Source organism: Peromyscus maniculatus, chromosome 3, assembly GCF_049852395.1.
Source record: "Peromyscus maniculatus bairdii isolate BWxNUB_F1_BW_parent chromosome 3, HU_Pman_BW_mat_3.1, whole genome shotgun sequence".
Classification (NCBI taxonomy): domain Eukaryota; kingdom Metazoa; phylum Chordata; class Mammalia; order Rodentia; family Cricetidae; genus Peromyscus; species Peromyscus maniculatus.
This window is the reverse complement of record NC_134854.1, coordinates 152,604,327-152,625,425: the sequence shown is the minus strand read 5'-3', so window position 1 is coordinate 152,625,425 and position 21,099 is coordinate 152,604,327. Positions and strand designations below refer to the sequence as shown.

General features: G+C 38.1%; 1 protein-coding gene across 1 annotated transcript in view; it reads left to right on the top strand.

Moving 5' to 3' along the window:
• The first annotated feature begins 483 nt into the window (after positions 1 to 483).
• The window catches only part of LOC102923477 (killer cell lectin-like receptor 2), a 28,962-nt gene continuing 8,346 nt past the window's right edge, over positions 484 to 21,099 (top strand). The window contains exons 1-6 of the mRNA XM_076566114.1: positions 484 to 629; positions 2,339 to 2,502; positions 3,992 to 4,081; positions 4,979 to 5,200; positions 7,921 to 8,063; positions 9,590 to 9,693. Coding sequence (XP_076422229.1) covers positions 2,391 to 2,502; positions 3,992 to 4,081; positions 4,979 to 5,200; positions 7,921 to 8,063; positions 9,590 to 9,693 — 671 coding nt within the window. The 5' untranslated portion in view covers positions 484 to 629; positions 2,339 to 2,390. The remainder of the gene's footprint in view (positions 630 to 2,338; positions 2,503 to 3,991; positions 4,082 to 4,978; positions 5,201 to 7,920; positions 8,064 to 9,589; positions 9,694 to 21,099) is intronic.

Below are 21,099 nucleotides of genomic sequence, written 5' to 3'. Positions count from 1 at the left end.
ATCTTTGCTGAGCATGCTCAATGTCTTATATTAGATAATCTCACACTGTGAAAATATCAGCAATAGACTACTCCCTTTGGAATGACACCAATGTTCATAGTAAATATTATATATGAATAAAAAGCTATGTTTACAGCAAGTTTCATGCTGGAAATGTGAAAGCTTTAAAGGCATCCTAAAACACACAGCTGTAATAATAATAATTCAAAAACAAGAAGTAACTTTTTAAAATATTAACATAAGGAAAAACTTCCAACAGTCTCTTACTAAATGAGGAGTGGAGGAATGTCAGTCAACTCTTTTTACTAGTGGTTTTTCTAAAGATACTGTTTTTATTCTTGCAGATACATTCCTCTCAGGCTTCAAATATTGATTATGTACAAGATCTGCAGCATCTGTACATAGATTCTTCCCTTTCTGTCAGCATCAGCTCTCATCATGCAGTTTCCTCTTTTCAGTTTCTGTCAAGAGGAGGGGCTGAAAATCACGATCTGGAGTATCACTCAGAAGTGATTCAGTTCTGCCTTTTCTCTTGGAGCTCTGAGAGGATCAGTCCAGGGAAGTTCAACTTGTCTCCCAGCTGGGGGATCAGTTCCCTGCACCAAAATCACTTCTGGGTCCAGACATAGGTAACAGCTGCTTTTATTGTTTTTCTATCACATGATCAAATATTCTCTAGAGAATTTCAGATGCTGTTGACATGAGAGCAGGATTGCTAGAGACCCTTTCTGTTGGTTGTGTTAGATCTGGTTGACTGGGGCAGCATGTGAAAACTGGAGTTTAGCACTGGTTATTTTCTTTGTGATTGTGCTGTGACTTTTGCTATGTGCTAAGAAAGTAAGGTAGGAGGTCCTATGGAGTTCATTACTCTTCAGTTGGTTAAATGTTTATATAGTATCCATCTTGAAGAGGTCATAATAGGAGCCAGATAAGATGGCTCAGTGTGTAACATACTCGATACACAGGACTGAGTGACCACCTGAGTTTGATCCGTGGGACCCACATAAAGGTGGAATGAGAGGCCTAACTCAGTAAAGTTATTCTCTGGATAACTTCACCATGGCATAGGTCCCGCCAACCACCCCCAAAACACCCAAATAACAATACATAACAATTTAAAAAAAGAAATCTGTAATGGAAAGTTTTCTTTTTCTCAGCAAATAAGGGAAATTTTGAATAATTTCAGAAAACTTCATAAATTAGAAAACTAGAGAATCAATGCATGTACTATTTCTTTTTCCATATTATCTGTTGGCTATTATCTTAGTTATGAATGTAAAGGGCAAGGTGACTTACAAATATTTACTATTTAATAATATATTGATATCTATTATCAGATTGAATCTTTCACAGGCATTCACTAATGACTGCTTTCTAGTGACAAAATTAATTTTCATATAGTCTCCTCTGACAATATCATATTCTAGAATATAATATGTGAAATAATCACATATATAGAACGATTTGAGATTAAAACTTCAGGTTGTACCCTGCTATGCCCCTCTCTATTGCTCTCACACCTCACCCCTGCAATACCCCTTTCTACTTTCCTGGTTGCTGCAGTTACTCCAGGTTCTGTAGCATGTCTGAAGACTTGGAGCCAGGAGCCTCAGACATGAGGGAACATGCAGTATTTGTCTTTCTGGGTCTAGACTACCCCACTCAGTAGAATTTTCCTACTTCCATGCATTTACTAGGCCTGACCCTGGAGAAGAATGTGTAGGATAAGACTGGGCAGCGAGGGTGGACAGCTCAGGAGTTTGGGCTTTAACTGAAGAAATATTTGTGTGTTGGAGTCCAAAATGTTAACCACTCACAGTATTAACCTTCATATATTGTTTGGATGGTGGTGTCTGGGAAACTCTGAGAGTCAGTTTAGTTGAAAAGGACTTCGAGAACAGTTTTTATATTTGTGTTTATCAAAATGTGTAGATAATTTTAAAGCAAAATTTGTATTCATTCAGAAAGCTTTTACTGTTTGTTATTTGAATTGATAGTTGAAAAGTATTTCAGTTATTTGCAGTAGTATCAATTTTTCCTAACAATTTATATATGTTCAATATTATAAATAAATAGGCTGTGCCAATATTATAATAGCTTATTAGTAAATTTTTAAATCTTTCTGTATTTTCTAATAATAAGTGCTGTAAACATTAGAGGTATAAAAGTCAGAAATATTCAAAGACTTCTAACCCTAGTAGAAAACAGGGTCAGTCCATGTGATTTAGGTTATTTTGATCATTAGGGGAATGAATCAGACCCCACCCTTTCTCACCCCCCACTGCAGCATCAGATCCAGGTACCTTCCTAAAGGTGGACATTTTAACTTTTTCTTTAGAAATCACTCAAGGGCAGATTTTAACTCAGACCATACTTCACTTACTCCAAAGATGAGTGATGAGATTATTTACACAACTGTGAGGTTCCATAAGTCTTCTTCAGAGTTGCAGAATAAAGAAAGGCCTGATGAGAATGAAGGGTCCAGAGAAGCTGGCCACAGAGGTAAGTGTTTTAAATGCCTAAATTCTTCTGTTTTTTTAATGCATTGTAACTTTTGACATTTGAAAACATTCTCCTACTTTCTTTCTACTGAAAACAATAACCCTCCATGTTAGCTGGGCTTGGTGATGCACGGGGGAGGGGAGAGATAAATGAGTATGAGTGGGGGAGTAATCATGTAGAAAATTGTTCCAAAATAAGTTTAAAATTAAGTAATCAATTTTCAAAAGGAAAAGGAAACAATAACTCTATTTTTACCTTTTAGTTGGAAACAAAGAAAGCCAGACAGATAGAGGATTTCATGTCTATAAGAAAAAGTTCTTGAGAATTGACAAGTGAGAATTGAATACATTCCATCAAATTTGAGAAACTGTTAGGAGGTTTTATTATTTAGTCTAGTCTAGAAAAATTCTGAAACCTTTAAACCTGAAAAGCTAGGGTCTGAAGAAACAATATACGTTCTAGAGAAATGAAATCTTAAATAAATGCAAAGTACACGTTAGAAGCAATACTTTCATTCTTGCAGAAGGTGTTTTAATTGTCTTAAATATTTCTAACATCTAACAAACCAAACAACAAAAGCAGTCCATCAGAGGAGGAAGACACTTCCTGGGAAGAAGCTGCAGAGGAAGAGAGGGGATGAGAGAGGGTAGTGGGGATAGGGATGACAAAAGCACATTATGCATTTTCAGAAATGTCAAAGAATGATTAAGTTTATTAATAAAAAAGAAAATCTCACTTTTCTGTTCTCTTTTTCTGCTTACTCTGAATGAACTGTAACAGTTGAATTCCAAGCTGAGAACTTTAACTCCTTTGACAGAGTGATAATCAGAGGCTTGGCTTTCAGATTCCCAACACCTCAGACACACAAAGATGTTTAGTGTCATCTAGAAAAAAAAGGAACTTATGGAAAAAAGTGAGTTTAATTTAGACCCCTTTTAGGATGGATATGTATATATGTCAGCACTAGAACAACCATGGTTCCCTACAGTTCTCAAGAACATCCATCCTTCTTCCCTTCCTCCTCATCAGTTAAGTGCCCTTGATTGACTGTATGCTCCAGGTCGGAGTCTTCTGCTTGGACTCTGTCTGTACCTCCAGTGTTTTCTGAAGGATGCACTTTTAATCCAGTAGATCTGGGTGAAGGGTACGTGCCTGTCATCCAGGTACTTCTAGGATGAGTCAGGAGGATTGAGAATGTAAGGCCAAAGGTAAAAAAGTCTAAAACCCTGTGAAACTTCACACATGTAGGATTTTTACAGTGGGTGCATTTTAGGTAGAAATCTACAGACTTTGAAAGCATATGTTCAATCAACTTGCTCAGCTTGTTTGATGGGCTTCTGTAAAACTTTTAGAAACCAATATACCCCTTTTTTAATGCTATATGAAATTATAATTAGCATTGGGTCATGCTCTTTTCATGGTGATTATTTTATTGCTTTGTTTTTTGTTTGTTCATTTATTTGTTTGTTTTGTTTTGACTTGATTTAAGAGTGGTCAGTCGCTTGGCACCTCATTGCAATACCTCTGGGAATCCTTTGTTCCATTCTGCTGGTGACAGTTGCCGTGTTGGTGAAACACAGTGAGTAACTGGTATAAATCTTCTTTGCCTTTCTGCCTAAGTAATAACTTTAGACACAAATTATGTAGTTAACACACTCTGTCCATTGTTCTACCTATAATCAGGGAATGTGCAAGACAGCTCTCAACTGTGTTTTTTTGTGTGTGTGTTTGTTTGTTTTTTGGTTTGTTTTGTTTTTTGCCTGACACACTGCAGTGTCCTGTTCTCATACATACCTGTTCATTACCTCTGGGGCTCTTGAGAGCTTCCTTGTTCTGTCTCATTCTTGGTATTGTTCCTTTTGAGGACTTAATGGTAGTCTGCTTTCTGAGCTTAGGTGATTGTGAATCTTATGTAAATATTCTGTGAGAAACAGCTGTGCAAAAGAAATGATGATGTTCAGTTTTCTCTTGTATATTAAGGAAATGATTAAGTGAACAGTCTTCATCTGTACAGAGACATTAAAGCTTGAGCTCTATGAATTCCTTCACATGTTTAGAGAAAATCACTCCCAAGCTATGCTAAGACATGGCTACGTGTCTGGATATTTTGCTTTCCCTTTGGTCCAATAAGAATTGTGTCATTTCTTAATGTTTCTAAGTTCACATTTTCATGCTGTGTTAAGTTTTTATTTGAAAGTTTTGTGCTGTGAAAAACTAAATAATTGGAAGTTGTGGTACATCCATTGCAATTTTATTGAGCTGTATTGTTTACTTTACGTTAAAGTTACCTTGATAGAGGGAAATTCCTGTTTACTTTCCTATAGTGAGTTAATTGAGGTGTTACTTTCTAAATGTCTAAGTACCAGTTACACTAATTATCTGTGTTGTTAATCAACATGGGTTTACTCTGTTATCTTTAATTTCAATATTTACTCCCGGTGAGCATTTTTGGTGTTATATCTGTTACTAATTTCAGTTTTTCAGTATACTCAAGAAAAACATGAATTGCAGAAAGCTCTAAATAATCTCCATCAAAAGTACAGCACCATGCAAAATGCGAGCTACTTAATGGAAGAAATGTGGAAAAATAAGTCTATAGAGTATGATGCCTGCAAAGACCATCCAGCCTCCCTCAACAGGAAACAGAATAGATGCTGTGGGGAAACTGAAGTTGTTCTAGATTGCAAGAAGCTCATAGGTAAGGAGGGGATCTTGAATAAAGAATTGCATTATTCTGTGTTGTTTCTTCTCCAGAAGATTTGAAGTCCAATTAGAAGCTTACAGTGCTGATGATCTATGGGTTAATGGCTTGGGGTTTCCTTATTTCATAGAGGGGCATGGAACCCTAGAAATCACTGTTTGAATTAGGAGACTCTTATAGGTTCTAGAACTCAGTGACTGTTTTGGCCTTTACTGCTCCAAAGAGATGTAACCGTAAGTCAGCACAGATGATAATTCAGGCTCTTTTGGTCTGTGGGCACATTCAATGTTGTTGCTGACAAAACATGGAAGTTTCCAATAAGAGTATATTTATGAAATTCTTAGGCTGAAATGGACTTGGAGCATGTATATGGGTGCAATCATAAAAAAATATGTGTGTGTTTTCCTTCTGCCTTAATATGAGAGAGTTGGCTTATTTGTGACCATGGTGAAACTTACTGCAGCACATTTTGGAGCTTAAAAATGGTGTTCACACTTATGTTACTCTGTCAGTGACACAGTGATTGAGGCCAGAAAGATGAAAATATCTAGGACTGCAAGGAAACGTTCTTACCGTGTATTATGACTGACTATAATGAACACAGTTTATTGTTCATTACTAAATGTTTTTTCAGAATTTAGAATTTACAAAGAGCTTTTGCATATGATTTCACTATGCCATGATAGGGGTTGACAATCATTATTATGCAAGGACTATAGAGTATGATGCCTGCTATATGTTTAAAACTGCTACATTATTAAATAAAGGTGCCAACAGTTTTTTGAAATATTTCAGAGCTATGAAAAATGTTTTGTGTCATTATTAAAATGACTTTATCATCTGTAAATGGTAGCATATTGCTTTAATCCCTGTCCTTAAGAGGCTGAGACAGGAGGATTATAAATTTGAGGGCAATCTAGACAGCTCAGCAAATTCCAGCCTAGCCTGAGCTACACAATGATACCTCTTCACAGGAAAACAAAGGTTGTAGATAAAGTTTGATATTAAAGCATGACCTTCCCCAGTTGCTGTGGGATGTTCTGTATGTCCTGTGGGAGCCCTTCTTGGGTTCTTTGTGGCATTACCCAGCAGGTCCGTATAGAGGATGATTAGGACCATGGGCCTGAGTGCAGGTGTTTGAGATGGTCTGCACTTGGCTGTGCTGGGGGATGGTCTGTATGTCAAGTTGCTCTGATTGGTTAATAAATAAAACCTGATCGGCCGTGGCTAGGCAGGAAAGATAGGCGGGACAAACAGAGAGGAGAAATAAAAGGACAGAAAGGCAGAAGGAGACGCTGCAGCCGCCGCCATGACCAGAGACACTGCAGCCGCCGCCATGACCAGCAGCATGTGAAGATGCCAGTAAGCCACCAGCCACATGGCAAGGTATAGATGTATGGAAATGGATCAATTTAAGATAAAAGCACAGTTAGCAAGATAAGGACAGTTAGCAGGAAGCCTGCCACGGCCATGCAGTTTGTAAGCAAATTAAGTCTCTGTGTTTACTTGGTTGGGTCTGAGCGGCTGTGGGACTGGCGGGTGACAGAGATTTGTCCTGACTGTGGGCAAGGCGAAAAAATCAAGCTACACCCAGTCCCTCACCAAACAAAATAATCATATTGAGGTATTATTGCTATACAAACTGCACACATTTTAATGTATTCAACTTGACATATTTGGGCGTGTGGGCATACTGTTAAAAGCATCAACATAGCCGGGTGGTGGTGGTGCATGCCTTTAATCCCAGCACTTGGGAGGCAGAGCCAGGCGGATCTCTGTGAGTTCGAGGCCAGACTGGACCAAGTGAGCTCCAGGAAAGGCGCAAAGCTACACAGAGAAACCCTGTCTTGAAAAACCAAAAAAAAAAAAAAAAAAAAAAAAAAGCATCAACATAATCAGGAGAATAGACTAACTCCTTCAAAAACTCCCTCATGTGTCTCTTATTTCCCTTAAGGTAAGATCTTCTAACACAGATCACAGCATTACTTTAAATGCACAGTGTGTTTGAATGAACTGGGGGCACAGTACATTACCACAGGTCTAGAATTCCATCATCCTTGTAACTGCCTCTGTGCAGCATGTGTTTGTTCCTCATATTTCAGCTCTGGTATCACACAAGCCTCTGCTTCTTAGTGTTGGGCTGTGTTAGAAACCTCATGTGAGTTGAGTAACAAAGTATGTTCTTGAGCCTGGCTTGTTTCACTTTCCACACCATCCTTGAGTTCATCCATGTCTGTCATTTAGTTGAACATCTCTTTTTTGTGGTGTATAGGTGTGAGGCATTGTTTCATTTTGTAGTGAAGGCTTTCTTAGAGTCTACTTTATAGTCAGGGCTGGCAAAGAAGTCACTGCTTAGCCTATACTGGCCGCAAACTGATGGTGATCCTCCTGATCTATGGAGTGCTCATGTTATAGGAATAAGCCATTATGCCCAGCCAGTTTACTTCCCTTTAAAGGATAAAGAATGTTCCTTTGTGTGCATTTGTTACATTTTTTCTACTGATTTATCAACAATGAACACATCATCTGTTTCTATATATTTAGTATTATAAACAACACTTCATAGAGCAAGGGTGTACAAGGATATCTCAGCGTTCTAAAATTTCAATTTCTTAGAGCTCTGAATTTTACTTAGTTATATATGTGTAATCAATACAGCTCACTAATAACAGAATACTATAAAGTAAGAATTTTCACCATTCCCTTCTCTGTTGTAGGCAAACGTGTTGAAGGATACTGGTTCTGCACTGGCATAAAATGTTATTATTTCATCATGGACAATAAACCCTGGATTGGATGTAAACAGACCTGCCGGGACTGCAGCTTATCCCTTTTGAATATAGAGAATAATGATGAATTGGTACTTTAGATTACACACTTCTTTATTCCTAGACTCCTTCCTTAACTCTTGGATAGTGAGATACTGAGCCCAGGCAGGTTCATTGAAAGAGAGACCTCTAAGTGTTGTACATGGTTTGCCTGTAATGTGAGCAAAAACTGTGCAGTAAAAGTATCCTAAGCTACTCCTTCCTGCTCCTGGCTTAGGGTCAGGACACAGGGTCTGTTATGAGGACACTGATTGCTAAAGAGACAGCTGTGTCTTTGCAGGCTCTTCCCTTTCTCAGGAGTCTGCAAGAGAGTCTCATAGAAGCATGTTTCCCTGAATAAATTTAACCCTTTGGTATAACACATGCTGTGACTGACAGTTATGTATCTCTATAGATTGCCAACCAGAGAAGCCATTGTCTAGGGTTTGCTCCTTGGAACCCAGAAGTGAGACTGCCTGAGATGAGTAATTGGAAGATAATAGAGAGAGTAACTGATCTCTGGGCCAATTACCAAAATGGAAATTATATGAGAACCATGGAAGTAAATAGTGTCAATGAAACAGTCCATAATTATTACTTTATACTATTTTTATGTTTTATAAAAAGATGCCTATTTTTAGAAATGAGTAATTAAAAGAAAACAAAAGTGTCAAGATGCCTACATTTTCTGTTTAAATTATTACTAACAAAATCTCTTTCAATATGAAGACTATGTTTTTCTAGAGAAAAGACTGAATGATGAGATTGAAACCTTTGTCACTTAGAGCATGGTACAAAATTTATACACCAATTTAATACATGTATTAAAAGTTATAAAATAAAAGAATTTTTAAGGTCAAGTAAAAATGCAAATTACCTTTTGATATAGTACTCATAATTAAATTTAAACCCATATTTTAAAATATATTCAGGCATTTAATTAGACATCATGCCACTTGGATGTCACTTGTAAGATACTAAATTTTTCCAAATATCTGTCCTTTTCCTCAATTTCTGTCACCTCCAGGTCTGAACTTGAAAATGGCTTCCTCTCTGGAGCATGGAACTTAATGAACAACTTTTCACACAGGATTTTTCATCTTAATGAATTTGCTTTGAAGGCAGGGCATTACTTACCATATGAACACTTCCCACAGGCCTCTGTGGTCTTTGGGAATGCACATTTGGTTAATCTCATAGAGTGTCAGAAATTATTTAATGAGCCATGTATGCAGTGTGCCTGTTTTTAGGAGCCACAAGCAGGAATATTGTGAGTACAAGGCCAGCCATGGCTACACAGTGAAACTTGGTCTAAGAAACACAATCACAAATTATTTCATGAACCTAGTATCCCTAGATACCTGAAGTTTTCATTTTAAATAACTTCTGCAGTTGAAATCGGTTTTGACATAAATGAGCCTCCAGTGGGAAATCACTTTAAAAATGAGCTTGGAGGGACTGAAGGGCTGGAGGACAGGACCACAGAGACCTGACATAAGAATAGCTGGGGGCTGCTATGTTGTTCTTTTCTCACCAAACAGCAAGAAATTTATCATCAGGTGTGTCTTTTCTCTTACAGAAGTTCCTTCAGCTCCAAATTAAGCTGAACAGATACTGGATTGGATTAAAATATAATAGAAGCAAAGGGAAATGGCAATGGATTGGAGATGTCCCATCTAAACTGTGAGTTTCCTGAACCCTCACACTCTAACACTGGTGCACAGTTGGGAGGATTGTGTGCAAAGGCATTTCTCTTGTCAATGGAACTCTGGGGTAAGGGCAAGATTCATAAGACAGTGTTAGAACAAGTGTTAGACAGGGCAGAGGAATGATCTAGAAGCTGACTGTCAGTAATGTAATACTGAACACAGCTGAGGATTGTATGTTCTAAGGTGTGCAGGGCCCAAGCAAATCAACAGCGTGAGATCACTTGAAGTGACTAGATCATCCTGATAGATTCTATGAGTATGAATATCTGAAACATTCATATCATTTATTTCTATAGTTACCTTATATAATTGTTTGTTATTTATAAATATTAGAAAATTTTTGCATATACATACATATGTATATCTACCTTCCATTTCAAGATGTTATATTGTGTAAACTCCAAGTTTTATGTTAATTGGTAATCTGGTAGAAAACTATTCATTGATTATCTTTATTAATAATTCTTTTTCTTGAATAGATCTCATATATATAAAATACAACATGATTACACCCTTACCTTTGTCTCCCTAAGCTTCTTCTGCTTCTGTCTTAACATGTGCCCCTCCAACTCATCTTTTCTTACTTGATGATGTCCATAGGAGCATGGTACAGCATCCACTGGAGGAAGGATACCTACCAGTGGCCACACCCCCCAAGAAGAACAAATCTCCCTTTTCCAGTAGCAACCACCTAACATCAATGATTCATCAGTGCCCCATCTATGCAGAAATTTTGTAATGTCCATAATGCTGATTTTCTCGGTGCTTTTCCCCTTCTCTGTCCTTACATTCTTTCTGATTCATCTTCCTTCTATTTCTGAGTCTTGGTTATGGTGTTTGGGGAAAGAGTTTATGAAGATGTCTCCTCTATGGCTGAGCACATATTCTCTTCTCCTAAGCTCTTTGACCAATTATGCTTCTTTGCACCTACCAATACCCATTGTAAAAAGAAGCTTCCCTGACAGAGGTTGAGAGCAGCCCAGGTCTAGGCCATAAAGATAAATATTAAGAGTGCAATTTGACCACATAGCCACTTAGTAAAATGATAATAGCAGATTCCATACTAGGGCCCATGACTTCCACAATAATGGACTTTTGGTTTGGATTACAATATCAAACATGACACCCTTCAACTCCAATAAGAATGCAGTTAGTTGTCCTATAACTATGGGTCCCCTGGACATGTATTGCCTACAGGTCAGTATTGTGGCTTGTGGGGTCCAGTACTGGGTAAGATCTTACAAATCTTTTCTCTCTTTGAAAATTTGAATGTAATTGGCCCACATAATCTCATAGGAAGTGGCACTGTTAGTAGGTGTGGCTTTGTTGGAGTGGGTGGGGTCTTATTGGAGGAAGTGTTTCATTGTGGGAGTGAGCTTTGTGGTTTCCTGTGGTCTGGATACCGCTGTTGTGTCAGTCAGCTTCCTGCAGCCTGCACATCAAGAGGTAGCCAGCACCCAGTCTGCCTGCACAATGCCATGCTCCCCACCATGATGATAATGGACTGAACCTCTGAAACTGTGAGGGAAACACCCCAATTAGATGTTTTCTTTATAAAACTTGCTGATGTCATGGTGTCTCTTCACAGCAATAAAAACCCTAACACACCATGACACTCCCCTACCAACCTGCAAAGGACCTTTGACCCATTGAAAGCTAGCCCAAGGGAAGATGTTTCCTGATTGGATTGAGATTGATTTTTCTGTGTCCTGGTACCAAATGTGTGGTGTCTTCAGAAATAGGGTGTTTCCATGTAGTTATGGTGGAAAACCAAGGCACAGCAGCAGCCTGGTTATTTGGAGGCATCTGTGGCCTCATGGACCAGTAATTCCTTTGGAGGTATCCTTTGCCTTGCACTTTGATTTTCACTTAATAACTCATATTTTCTGTGGATCTAACTCATTTTAAATTATATTTTGATATTTTGATATTTTTAAATTAAATTTTCCATAGAATATATTTTGATTAGGTTTTCCTTCCTCCTTAATAACCAGTTCCTCCCTCCCTCCCTCCCTCCCTCCTCACTCAATTTTATCTTATTTCTCTCTCATTCCCCAAAACAAAAGGAAAATAAAATCAAACTAAAGAAATCAACCAATAAGACAAAAATTGCCTAAAACAAACAAACAGACAAACACACAAAGGTCCCCAAACCACCAAAGAAAAAAGGAGTCTGTTTTGTGTTTGTCAACTATGAGTTTACTAACTAGTAGGTTTCCATAAGGCCTTTTATACATCCTTAGTTTTGGTTGATTCATCCTTTATTCTCTCCTGTCCATTATTTTCCTGTATTCATTCATATTTTATCTTTAATCCTAAGAACCTTCTCTCTGCCTTCATTATACATATTCATCAGTTTTTCTGATTATTGATTTTTTTAGAAATACAAATTTTTTAAAACCCCCCTAATAATTCTGTTTGTCCTTTAATAACTTGTTAGCTAGTTACATTTTAACTTACTTTTTATATCACTTAAAATAAATTTAATTTTTATTCTTTGTTGTTGTTGTTGTTTTGAAATAGAGATTTATGTCCTCAGGCTGGTCTTGAACTCCTGATCCTTATATTTCTATCTCTCAAGTGTGAGACTACAGGCAGCTGTGACTATCTTATATCCCTTTAAAGATAAAACTGTACTTATTTTACATGTGTTAATTGGTAGTACTATTGTCTGTAATTTTGTGGGCTTAATGTACTGTTTCTGCTGGATTTTGTTAATGATGGAATTCTTTGTGTTATTCAGTGAATTTCTTCTTCAGCTGTTACAAAAACTGAGGCATCAACAGTGGAAACTTTCTCAGGAAACTTTCATTCGGTGCCTGAGAACATGGCAGGTCTGGCTCACTTCTATTTAAATGTGGTCCTGTCAGTGTGGACAGTTAGGTTCCAAATCTGCAGAAAGATAACTTCCTCTTTAGTCCAAGAAACTCTGAAGCAGGCTGTCACAGAGGTGGCCAGACTGTCACAGAGGTGGCCAGAGGACAGAAGACCTTACACGATGTATTAATATGTACAAATCATACAGATTATCACTATTGTTATTAATTTTGTTTTTCCTATAGGAAGTATCATTTCATACAGGCTAGCTCTGCTGTTTGCATCTACCTCCCAAGCACTAGAATTGATGGTATTTGCCACTGTGAAAGGCCACAGAGTTAATGAATTTGTTTGTATCCTACAGCACCATACCGAGTGAAATGAGCAGGTGGTAACATTTAGAGCAAGGTTCTAGCAGCTGAAAGGATGTCTGCATCCAGATTAAGTGATCTTTGTAGACCTTGACTATGTTACAGAACTGTTCCCTGATTATGGTATGATTACTGGGCCTAAACATGAGGCTTCTGTAAGGAAGCCCAATGGTCAGATGGTTTCTGTGGCCACCATAAGTATTTTCTCTAGTGGGAAGACACAGAAGCTTGTACATCTGCTTACAATGTCAGCTTCTAATGAACTTAGTGAGAAATTGTGAGCTTGTGTTTTTTGGTAGAAATCCAGGAAGGCATCACATGGAGATAAAGTTAAGAACTCATGATACAGAATATGTGCTCCATGTGTATCTTGTGAATAGTGTCTGCTATGCCTTTTCCTCTTTGCCAATGTTATACACACATGCTTTACTGATTGTACCATAATCATATCTTATGGCTGACTAATATGTATACTCAGCCGTACTATACATTACCTGTTCTTTATATGATCCATGGTCCACTTAGTTTCATTTACCATCCTTTTCTGTTCCTATTATAAATCTAAATCCTCTATTTCCACCTGGCTTAAATCCAATGTTAAATGAAGGCAATCTTTGGTTAAAGTTTTATTCCTTTGCCGTTTTAATCCCATGGGGTTTGATGGATTTCATTCTCTGTCTGGTATTCTTTGACGTAGATTCTCATTAGGCTAGGCTGGTTCAAACTCACTGTTTCCCTAACTGGCCTTGAACTCCTGATACTCCTGGACTCATTCTTTGGTATTTGAATGGTCATTTTCTGTAGATTCACTATTTATTTTGCCCTGCCTAGTAGTAGAAAGACTGGTTGACATGCTTTACTGATGCTTTGGGAGTCTCAGCTTTACTGAAGCCTTAGTCTATATAGGAATCTGCTTTCTGCCTATACATAAATGAACTGAATCAGTTTTATTTGATCGGGGTCTTGCTCCATAGCCAGGTTTATCCTGGTTTACAATACTTCAAAATCAGCACCCCAATGCTAGGTTATAGTCATATATCATCTTTCTTTGTTTTTCTTTTGATTTTTCAAGATAGGGTTTCTCTGTGTAGTCTTGGCTGTCCTGGAACTCGATCTATAGACCAAGCTGAACTCAGACTCACAGAGATCCACCAGCCTCTGCCTCACAAGTGCTGGGATTAAAGGCATGTGGCACCACCATCCAGTATTGTGTTTTAGTTTTTATTTAACACTTTGAATTATCTTTCACAGGAAGGTAGTTGTGGATTTAGTATTCATCATGCATCAGAGATTGCAGATGTGCTGCACACAGGGAAGTCAGTCAATCACCATGTGTTAGTGAAGGCCCAATACCTCTGAGGAAGGGGAGGAAAGAGAAAAATCAAAACAGTCACAAACCCTATTCTGTGACTATTCTACAAATGTCCCTTTCTCCTCAAAATGTGTGCATATAAGACCTTGTCCTGTGTGCCACATGCATTTATTTCTTCTTTTTAAACTATCTTTATTGTAAAAAGTATCAGAGGAAAACAATTTTAGTGTAAAATTATTCCATGGAAATACTGAAAATTAATTTAGCTTGCTCACAAAAAAATTAACAGTGTGAAGTAGATAAGAACCTGAGTTATGATCAAAAGACCATTTTTATTTTTCATTTTATTCCATTTATTTTTGTGGGTGTATTCACATGTACTGTGACATACAGGTCACAGCACAGGTGTAGTTAGAGGAGTGTTGAAAGAGTCACTTCTCTCCTATTGTGTGGGATCTGAGGTCTGAACTCTGGTTGCCTGGTCTGGTGCCAATGGCCTCCACCCACTGAGCCATGTCATTGGCCCAAGGCAAACTGTATGCATTTAGAGAAAATGGAAATCTTTTATCGATATTCTTATGATTAATTCCATACTTTGTATATTTTGGTCAATAAATCTTGTTTTAAAAACTTTGGCTTGAATCAATATAAGATTTGAATTTAAATAATTTCCCATTATATTTTTCACTTCATAGTGATTTGACAGTAATGGGATCACCACATAAGACAGGAGGCAGTGCATTTTTCAGTTCAACAGGTGTAGATAATGATGACTGTGTTAGAACTCACTCCTGTATCTGAGGACAAAAAGTGGATAAATTATCTCATTCAGTGTGCAGTGCGTAGGAAAGTTAAAAATGGAATGTGGTCATCTTTGTTGGTTTCCTGTGGAGATTTGTGACTACTTAACGACCAAATGTTTTAACCACAGGTCTCAGTCTGCTGTGCAAACAGGGTGATGAGCTGGAAAGGGAAGAAACGTTCTTCTGAAATCTGACTTAACAGAGCAGAAGCCATTGTCCTTCCTTGCACAGCACAGCAGCTTGTGTCTGTAGAATGGATGCCTTTGGTCCAGGGCCCTGAGGAATCACTCTCTTTTTTACCTGAATGACACATGGAACTTGATACAGAACTCTAATAAATAACACACATATTTCATCATTACTAGAAGAAATCGTTCCAACATCCATGGCATTGACAGCACAATTAAGAACTAGGATGCAGTTGTGGATTTTTGTTTGTTTGTTAGTTGATTGGCTACTGTTTGACACTTTTTATACGTAGAAGAATTTATCATCTTTATAGTGCATTTATTTGCTGCAAAAAATAATTTCAGACTTAGTGAATAGTTTCCAGACTAGTTCAAGACACTCATACAACCTTCCACAATCCATATGCATTCTCACTCTCTCTCTCTCTCTTTGATCCATTTGATGATGAGTTAAAACTCTGTAGCTACAGTAATATTCATTGAGGCCAGGTACATGTGAATGTTCAAGACTTATAATCTTTTATCTTTTTTGGTTTTTCGAGACAGGGTTTCTCAGTATAGCTTTGTGCCTTTCCTGGAACTCACTCTGTAGCTCAGGTTGGCCTGGAACTCACAGAGATCCGCCTGGCTCTGCCTTCAAGTGCTGAGATTAAAGGCGTGGGCCGCTGCTGCCGCCGCCGCCGCCGCCGCCGCCACCACCACCACCACCGAGCCTCTTTTCTTTTTTATTTATTTTATTTTATTTTTTATCTTTTTTATTTTATAATTTAATTTAATTTTACATATCAGCCACGGATTTCCCCTATCCTTCCCCCTCCCCGCCCCCCCCCCCCCGCCTTACCCCCAGCCCACCCCCCATTCCTATCTCCTCCAGGGCAAAGACTCCCCTGGGTATTCAGTTCAACCTGGTAGATTCAGTCCAGGCAGGTCCAGTCCCCTCCTCCCAGGCTGAGTGAAGTGTTCATGCATAAGCCCCAGGTTCCAAACAGCCAGCTCATGCACTAAGGACAGGTGCAGGTCCCACTGCCTGGGGGCCTCCCAAACAGTTCAAGCTAATCAACTGTCTCACTTATCCTGAGGGCCCGATCCTGTTGGGGGCTCCTCAGCTATTGCTTCATAGTTCATGTGTTTCTATTAGTTTGGCTATTGTCCCTGTGCTTTTTCCAATCTTGGTCTCAACTATTCTTGCTCATACAATCCCTCCTCTTTCTCACCAACTGGACTCCTGGAGCTCCACCTGGGGCCTGGCTGTGGATCTTTGCATCTACTTCCCTCAGTCATTGGATGAGATTTCTAGCATGACAGTTAGGGTGTTTGGCTATCCTATCACCAGAGTAGGTCATTTCAGGCTTTCTCTCGACCATTGCCAGTAGTCTATTGTGGGGGTATCTTTGTGGATTTCTGGGGACCTCTCTAGCACTTGGCTTCTTCCTAATCTCATGTGGTCTTCATTTATCATGGCCTCTTATTCCTTGTTCTCCCACCCTGTTCTTGATCCAGCTGGCATCTTCCACTCCTCTAAGCTCTCTTTCCCTCAAACCTTGCCCTTCATTACCCCCACTCAAGTTCAGGTTGTTCATGTAGATCTTATTTCTCTGTCATTGGGTGATCCCTGTGTCTTTCTTAGGATCCTGTTTTCTAGGTAGCCTCCCTGGAGTTGTGAGTAGCAGTCTAGTCATCTTTGTTTTACATCTTATCCTCCTATGAGTGAGTACATACCATGTTTGTCTTTCTGAGTCTGGGTTACCTCACTCAGGATGATTTTTTTCTAGATCCATCCTTTTGCCTGCAAACCTCATGATGTCAATGTTTTTCTCTGCTGAGTAGTATTCCATTGTCTATATATTCCAAAATTTATTTATCCATTCTTCAGTTGAAGGGCATCTAGGTTGTTTCCAGGTTTTGGCTGTTACAAACAATGCTGATATGAACATAGCTGAGCAAGTGCCCTTGTGGTATGATTGAGCATTCCTTGTGTATATGCCCAAGAGTGGTATACCTGGGTCTTTGGGGAAATTGATTCCCAATTTTCTAAGAAAGCACCATATTGATTTCCAAAGTGGCTGTACAAGCTTTCATTCTCACCATCAGTGGAGGAGAGTTCCCCTTGCTCACATCCTCTCCAGCATAAGCTGTCTTCAGTGTTTTTGATCTTAGCCATTCTGACAGATGTAAGGTGGTATCTCAGAGTCATAGACAAGCCCTTATCCAAACTAACCAAAAGACAAAGAGAGAGCATACAAATTAACAAAATCAGAAATGAAAAGGGGGACATAACAACAGACAATGAGGAAATCCAGAGAATCATCAGGTCATTCTTCAAAAACCTCTACTCTTTTCTTTTTTATTAAGAAATTTTCTATTCATTTTACATACCAATGACAGATCCTCCCATGGGGAGTCAGCAGAGCCTGATACACTCAGTTGAGGCAGGTCCAAGCCCCTCCCCCTGGACCAAGGCTGTGTAAGGTGTCCCACCATAGGCAGTGGGTTCCAAAAAACCCACTCATGCCCTAGGGATGGATCTTGATCCCACTGCCAGGGGGCTTCTTAAGTAGATCAAGTTATGTAACTGTCTTGCCTATGCAGAGGGCCTAGTCCAGTCCCTTAGAAGCTCCAGAGCTATTGGTCCACTGCTCATGAGTTCCCACTAGTTTGGTTTGGTTAAGACTTAGAATCTCATAGGTAAATGAGTTTGAGGATAGCCTTAGGCTACATAGTATGTTTGAGGTCATTGTGTGCTACAGAGTAAGATTCTGTCTCATGAAGCCTAATAATAATAATGGTAATACTACTACTAATAATAATCCACAAATATTTTGTAGGGACAAGCAATTTCTTTTACACCATACTAAAACAATTAAACTCAATAAATATAGATAATTTATTAATATGTTCTAACCCATAATTCATATTCTTATTAGTCAGTTTTCTTAGTTTTCTGTATCATGTCACTGTTGATATTTCTTTGTACTCAGGATCATGCAGTGCATTCACTTGTGTTGTCCTTTAGTTCTGAAACTGTTTGACCTATGATTGTTTGCTTGTTTTCCTTCCTTCCTTCCTTTCTCTGTCTGTCTGTCTCTTTCTTTCTTCGATCCTTTCTTTGTTACTTTTGTTCTCTCTTTCATTCTTTCTTTTGACAATTACACTTAATAAAATCAAGTCTTGAAGTAAGATTGCACATGTAATAAAATATACCCACTGTAAATCATGAGAAATATGAATTTTAGCAAATATGTATACCTTTGCAAGCACCATTATGCAATTTAGTTTTATGTCAACTTGACAGAAGCTAGATTTTTCTGAGAAGAGGGAACCTCAAGTGAGAAAGTGCCTCAATAACAAACATCTGACAGTAGGCAAACCTGTAGGGCATTTTTCTAATTAGGGACTGATGTGGGAGGCCCCAGGCCACTGTAGGTGATATCACCACTAAGCTGGTAGTCTTAGGTACTATGAGAAAATAGGCTCAGCAAATTTGGGGATGCAGGCCAGTAAGCTGCACTCCCTTTTGACATATGTATTTACCCCTGCCTGGGGATCAGCCTCCAGCAGTGCAGGGCTTGAAAGAATTTCACAGAGTAGGCAAAGTACAACTTTTTTATCTGAAGGGGTAAAGTGAAAGACATTCACACACATATTAATAGTTTTCTTCTTCTATATTCTTTATTCTGTATTCTATGATTTTACTTTTCCTCTACAGCTTATATACCTCAATAAAATGTTCCAGGCAATATAAAAATTACAATGTGGTTACTGTAGATGGACAACATTTTCCTGCCTGCCTGTTCCTGAATAACTAGTCAGAGGCTTAATATTAATTACAAACTGTTTGGCCTATTGCTCAGGCTTATTTTTTATTAGCTCTTACAACTTAAACTAACCTATTTCTATTGATCTACATTTTGCCACATGTCTCATGGCAAATATTTAATATTTTGTGTGTTCTAGTACATCTTGGTCCTCTGGTGGCTGGCTGGCATCTGCTTCAGCTCTGCCCTCCTTTCTCCCTGTATTCAGTTTGTATTTCCAGCCTAGCTGTCTTCTGCCTGGCTATAGGCCAAATCAGCTTAATTTACCAGCCAATGAGAACAATATATATTCACAGCATACAGAAAGACATCCTACAGCATTTCCCCTTTTCTGCCTAATCAAAAGGAAGGTTTTAACTTTAATATAGAAAAATTACATGGAACAAAACAGTTATCAAGTAAGAATTATAGTTATAATATCTAGTCTATTTGTATTTGGCAAAATGAAAGAAAATACTCTATCATCTCTCCTATTTTCACGACTCTAAAGTTTCATTTCTAATCTACCTCTTATCATAACTAAGGAAAACTACAATTATAACTATCTAGGCTTCAACTCCATCAAAGACCCCAGAGGATATTTACCCAAGTAAACAGAGAGTGCATTGCAGGTAACTTCTAAAATTTTAGCTATAACTGAGACACCTGGCTGCCTGGACAGTCACCCAAAGTTCTTGTGTAATGTTGGGGCATCCATCCTCAGACTACAGGCCCATAGTATCTGGCAGACATTTCAGTGAAGAAGGAAATTTGAAGGTCTGTCCTGCCCATCTTGGCAAAGTTCATCAGTTGCTTTTCTCTGTGTCTTGCAAATGTCTGGCAGTTTCTTCTGTGAAGCAGGAACTTGAATGACTATCCTGCCTTGTTCACTTTCCTACAGGTCCTGCCTGTCCAGTTTATACAACAAATTGTCAAGCAGTCCAGACAAGAGCAGTTTCTTGCCCAAATGACTAGCCTTTGCCACATTGAAAGCAAATTCCATAAGGAGTTTCTTTGATGCTCATCACTCTTTTTGAAGTAACTGGTGCTGCTAGGAGGAGACATGTCTCAATGTCCAGAAAAGTCTAAGTTCTTAAAATACTTTAAATACCATATTTTGTAGGTCTTTGAAGTGTTTGAAGATTACCCTACCTATCTGAAATATATCTCTGCATATCTAGAAAACCCAACTAATATGACTATAAGTTTGACTATTTAGATGACTATTAATTTGTATTTTTAGCTATATATTACCTTTTTAAATGAGTTGTAGAAATGTAACACCTTAAACAAGAGTAGAAATATATATATATATATATATATTACAACAAATTGACCTTATATTTGTATCAATAAACCAAAATGCATACCAATGTAAAGTATTTTGAGATTAACAGTTACTTTTGGGATTAAAATAGAGCAAATAATCTACCTTTTTCTTATCATTTCTATATCATATCCCCCTCTTTTCTTTAGAGAGAGACTGACTATGAACATTAACCACTTATAACCAACCCCCTTTCAATGAAAACAAACATTCATAAACAATATTTGGGAATATGGGCATAGTTGTCTATACTACTTCCTGTTGATTAGAGACACTGGTGATCTTATGGGGATCCTGAGAAAATATGAGATAATGGTCAAGTCCTGGGAAGATCAGCTACAACCCTTCTTGATATATACCATCTGCCAAGGTTCAGGAGACCTTACTTGATCAAATCTGATCCATCTTAACCTGAAACAACTCCACAGCCTCTTACTTCCTACAGAAACAAAAGGAGAGCCTCTTTTCCAAAGCAATGTATCATTAGACCCAAATTTTGAAATCAAGATACCTTTAAAATATATATGTTGGTTTAACTTAGTAGCTCCATAATCAAATGTCTCTCTGCAATTAGCTCATTAACAGTCAAAAAATTCAAAGAAAACACAATAATATACACAATCCAGACTCTGTGTATTTTCCATGGCTTTACATGGCTTATTTTTATGTATTACTTTATTATTTTTCAAGACTTTATTTTTATGACTATCTATACCCATTCTCTTCTCTTTCCAAAGCCTATGTACATTTTTTGAACATACTGTGACC